Source organism: Aplysia californica, unplaced genomic scaffold (assembly GCF_000002075.1).
Source record: "Aplysia californica isolate F4 #8 unplaced genomic scaffold, AplCal3.0 scaffold00275, whole genome shotgun sequence".
NCBI classification, from domain to species: domain Eukaryota; kingdom Metazoa; phylum Mollusca; class Gastropoda; order Aplysiida; family Aplysiidae; genus Aplysia; species Aplysia californica.
Window position 1 is genome coordinate 492190 of NW_004797545.1, and position 5071 is coordinate 497260.

General features: G+C 43.5%; 1 protein-coding gene across 1 annotated transcript in view; it reads left to right on the plus strand.

Annotated features, from left to right (window-relative positions):
• The window catches only part of LOC106012145, a gene marked incomplete at its 5' end in the record, with an annotated part of 16228 nt that overhangs the window by 3251 nt on the left and 7906 nt on the right, over positions 1–5071 (plus strand). The window contains 1 exon segment of the mRNA XM_013084155.2: positions 1642–1756. Within this exon segment, the coding sequence (XP_012939609.1) occupies positions 1642–1756 (115 nt within the window).

Consider the following 5071-nt stretch of genomic DNA (forward strand, 5'->3'; position numbering starts at 1 on the left):
TGCTTAAGGTCCAGGTCTGGCACTGATAACATAATGTTGGTATGAATATTGAGGTGATAAGCTGTCTCTTTGTGTCCATTGAGATGTTTGGATGTGTCGATGTGGGCGTTAAAATGAAAGATAATGGAACCGAGAGAAATTCACCATACCTCACTGAAGAAGGGATTGGGAACTCTCGTGGTCTAGAGGTTACGGTGTTTGCCAAAAGTGTCTCCTTTCTCCTCCTATCCTGCTCTCTAACCAACTTTCTGTTGTCTGCTTCCGTCTCCACTTTCTCCTCTCACCCCCTCCCCCCCCTCCTCTTTGCCCACTCCTCTAGGCTCCTGACTTTTTTTGCATCCTTTCTATTGCTATTCTTTAGCTCCTTCTTACTGCTGTTGTCTTTCAGCCATACTCCTGATCTTAGGGTAGGTAAGATCTAACACATGTCTTTCTCAGATAAGGGCGAAAAATCTCGGAGGTCCCGTGTGCAAGTTGCGCGCGTTAAAGATCCCTTGATGGTCCAAAATCGATAAGAGTACGCTTAAGCCGTCACCCGGGTAAAATTCCAAATTAATCCCTACCAAACTGAAAATGTTTAAATGTGCCCCCCCCCCCCCCCCCCTCATATTATTAATTTTCAGCTTGCCACGACCGACGATCATGTGAAACATTACATCTAGAATCTAGATATCTGAATGAAACTTCTTTTTTTTTGGTGTAAATTATAAATTACCCTCAGTATTAGTCGGTACCGGGTTGGCTACCTCAATTTTCTGTACATTTTTAAAACTTTTGTTTATTGGTTTATATTTTTTAATGAAACTGGTTTGTTCCTAAATGGAAAAAGTTGTCACTGCAACATACTAAAATCAAAAAATTTTCATAATCTCTTGTTCTTTTATTCACTGAAGTAGAAATAAAACAGATTTGTTCGTACTAGTACTGGGGTATCAGGCTGAATGTGTCACCCCCCCCCCTCCACCCCGTATATTAATTTTGGACCACTTGTGCAACCCCCCGCCCTCCCCTTTTTTTATTCGATACCTTAGAGTAGGTTGTTTAGTCGTTAAGCTACCGGACCCGTAATCATGAGATGATGTGTTCTTAGGTTGGAGCCTAAGCTCGGTCCGACTTTGTGTCCCTGGGATAGGCGCTTTACGCAAATAATCGGTCCTATTAGAGAGGTACGTTGAGTTCGGGGGTCCCGCCTCTTAGACACACTTTCCGTGTCAAATTTAAATAATTTCGCATTTTATTTCTCTTGCAGGGTGGAATACAAGTTCAGCATAATATATTACAGTCAGCAAATAAGTGTGCTGTCTCTACTTTCCCATCTACACAATTTAGATCATTTTGGGGAGAGGCTTCAGACCCCACCAGTCGGGGTCAACCCGAGCAGAGAGGGCTACAACGTTCCTACAGAAAGACCGAGATACTCGATACTAGTTTCCCCACTTAATATAATGTAATATCTTATTGTTTCCTGAAAGTTGTTCGCTTATCTTACTGTTTCCTAATTGTTGTTTGTTTTGTCTTATTGCTTCTTACATGATTGTTTATTGTATTGTTTCTTGAATCTTGTTCGTCTGAATGCTTCTTGAATCGTGTTTGTTTTTTCATGTTGTTTCTAGAATGTTGTTTATTTGTTTTCGCCCACAGGCATTTCTCTGCCCACCCGATCCTTGCGCCATTTTTTATTTACATCATTGCCCAGTTTGCTGGCGTCATCGTGTTCATCGTCGGTGCTTCGTGTTGTACAAACTGCTGTCAACAGGTGGTTAAAAGAACTCTGATAAGGTGGTTTCGGCGTGTATATATGAGTGTGCGTTTGTGTGAGTGCGCGTGTGTGTGTGACTGTGTGTGTGGGGGTGGGGGTGTCTGTGCGTGTGTGCATGTGTGTGTGTGTGTGTGTGTGTGTGTGTGTGTGTGTGTGTGTGTGTGTGTGGAAGGGGGATGAGGTTGGTTCATAGGGGGAGGAGGAGGAATGGTAATGATAGTGATAGTTGTGGTTTGGGAAGTTGGGGTGAATGTGATTGTAAAACTGTGGAACGCATCCTCCAGCAGTGCAAGACATACTGGGCCCTGAGACAGGAAACGTGGTCAACCCCATTAATATTACAAGAGACGCTGTATTTTTCAGTTTAGTATTGGACTAAATCAGCTAAGTCGAGAGGGGGCTCGTGCAAATTGGGCAAGGCACGTTCTCCATATAGTCAGGCCCAGGCATTTAGCTTAGTCAAGATTTCAAGATTTCTGGGAGGACGCTGCAAAAGAGCAAATACAGCGGATCTGACCCACAGCTCAGCCACAGCTAAAACAGCATTTATACGATTATGGAGAGGACACTTCTTCCTTGTTGTGACGAGCAAGGGAAAAAACACGGGAGGTGGCAGTTTACGGGTTATAAGACATCCTTATTTGGCGAAACAGGATGTCGCCACAGGTCACCTTTGACGATGGGAGTGACTATTCAGTCGCACTGATCAGCTACCGCCTGTCTCAAACTGGGCAGCCCCCAGCCAGTAAGGTGCTGATCCGCCACGTCTGTTTGCTTCTATGGGTGTATGGAGCTAGGACGAAAACAGAAAGGCAGACGTTAAATCCAGCACCAGGCAAAACAGTGGAAACTGAGGACCTGGAATGATAGAACAATGACAACCGGATTGGACACTACAAACCTTGAGAAAACAGAGGACATCAGAAAGACAGCAATCATAGACAGGGAGCTCACACGACTCAATGTAGACATCACTACCCTGCAAGAGACAAGACTTGCTAACTCTGGTACCATCAGGGAAAGAAAATACACATTCTTCTGGAAGGGTCTTGGGGAAGATGAGAGGAGAATCCATGGTGTGGGCTTTGCAGTACACAACAGATTGCTGAACAGGATCAGCACCCCCCAAGGTATATCCGAACGTATCACTCTCATGGACATGGAAACCAAAACTGGAAATGCTCACTTCATCAGGGCCTACGCCCCAACCCTAACAACAGAAAATGAGAAAAAAGACCAGTTTTACGAGGAACTTCAGGATGCAATCAACAACGTCCCAAAAGCAGACCAACTGTTTCTCACGGGTGACTTCAATGCAAGAGTAGAGGTACTGAAAACAAAGTTTGGGTCACCTGCCTTGGACCTTTTGGGCTGGGAAAAATCAACGAAAATGGTCAGAGACTCTTAGAATTCTGCACAAATAACAACCTTTGCATCACTAACATCTTCTACAGTGGCAAGGACTGACACAAGGTTTCTTGGTCCCATTCAAGATCAGGCCATTGGCACCAAATCGACTTCATTCAACGTCAGGAAGAAAGATGCCAACATGGTAAAGCAAACAAGATCCTTCTACAGTGCAGACTGCAACACAGACCACCTTTTAGTTATAGCTAAGGCAAAGATAGTCACAAAGAAATCACCAAGAACTGAAAAACAAAAGAAACCTAAGATCAACATAAGAAATACCAAAGACCCAGTGTTAAAGGCAAAATTTCAAGAACATGTTAAAGAAGAGCTCCAACATCTAGATAGCTCATCCCCAGACAACATATGGAATAGAATGAGATCAACAATTTATAATTCTGTGTCGATTACTTTTGGAATAGAAAGACCTTGCAAGGAGGTCTGGGTTGAAGCCAGTGCATCAACACTAGCACCACTACTCGAGAAAAAGCGTAAGATCCTGATAGAACACCACACAAATCCAACAGAGAGTACAAAACAACAACTACGTGCCGCTAAATCCAATCTTCAAAGAGAAACCAGAAAGTGTGCCAATCAGTACTGGGACAAGTTATGCTCAGAAATCCAACAGGCCAGCGATACAGGTAATATCAGGAAAATGTATGAAAACATCACAGTTGTTATTGGACCAACAGCAAACAAAGTGGCCCCTCTAAAGTCTGCGACAGATGAACAGCTGACAGGCAAGAAGAAACAAATGGAAAGATGGGTGGAATATTATTCAGACTTATACTCAAAGGAACGACATGTTGATAGACAGCTGCATGAGGCCATTCCTCAGCTCTCCAAAATGTCAGAACTTGATACAACACCAACAGAAGAAGAACTCTCCTCTGCAATCGATGAACTCGCTTGCAGGAAAGCAACAGGAAATGACAACATACCTGCTGAAGTGCTGAAAGAGAACAAAGAGACCCTCCTCCCACATCTCTACAAGCTACTAACGACTTGTTGGCTGAAAGCGGAAAATCCACATGACATGAGCGATGCCAAAATCACCACACTCTACAAAAACAAAGGGGACAAAGGAGATAGCAACAACTACAGAGGTATCTCGCAGAAAGAGTCCTACCAGAGAGCCAATGCGGTCTCAAATCAAACCGCTCTACAATGGACATTATTTTTTCTATTCGCCAGCTACAAGAAAAATGCAGGGAGCAACAACTGCCATTACATACTGCGTTCGTCGATCTGACAAAGGCTTTTGAGACAGTCAATAGATCAGGACTGTACATGGTGCTTGAAAAAATTGGTTATCCCCCTATATTTCTACTGTTCATCATCTCATTCCACGAAGATATGAAGGCCACCATTCAGTTTGACGGTTCAACATCAAACAGTTTCAACATCAATAGCGGAGTAAAGCAAGGTTGTTTCTTAGCACCAACCCTTTTTAGCACTTATTTTGTTGTCTTACTACAACACGCATTTAAAGAGTCACCAGGGGATGTCTTCCCCTACTGGAGAAGTGATGATCAATCTTGCTCGACCCAATGCCAAGACCAAGATCAACAAAACAACAGTACGAGACCTTCTCTTCGCCGATGATGCTGCTCTTGTTATTCACAGTGAATCAACCCTACAAACAATGATGGACCGCCTATCAACAGCATGCAAGGTCTTTAGCTTGGTCATCAGTGTTAAGAAAACAGTCATCCTTACCCAAGAAAGTGCAGAGCAGAGCCATATATGGCTGAATGTCAAGGAACTTGGGACAGTGGACAAGTTCTGTAACCTGAGGTCTACCATCAGCTCTACTACATCACTTGATTATGAGATCAACACCAGGATAGGTAAAGCAGCAACAACTTTTGGAAGGCGGACAAAACGAGCATGGGAAAACAA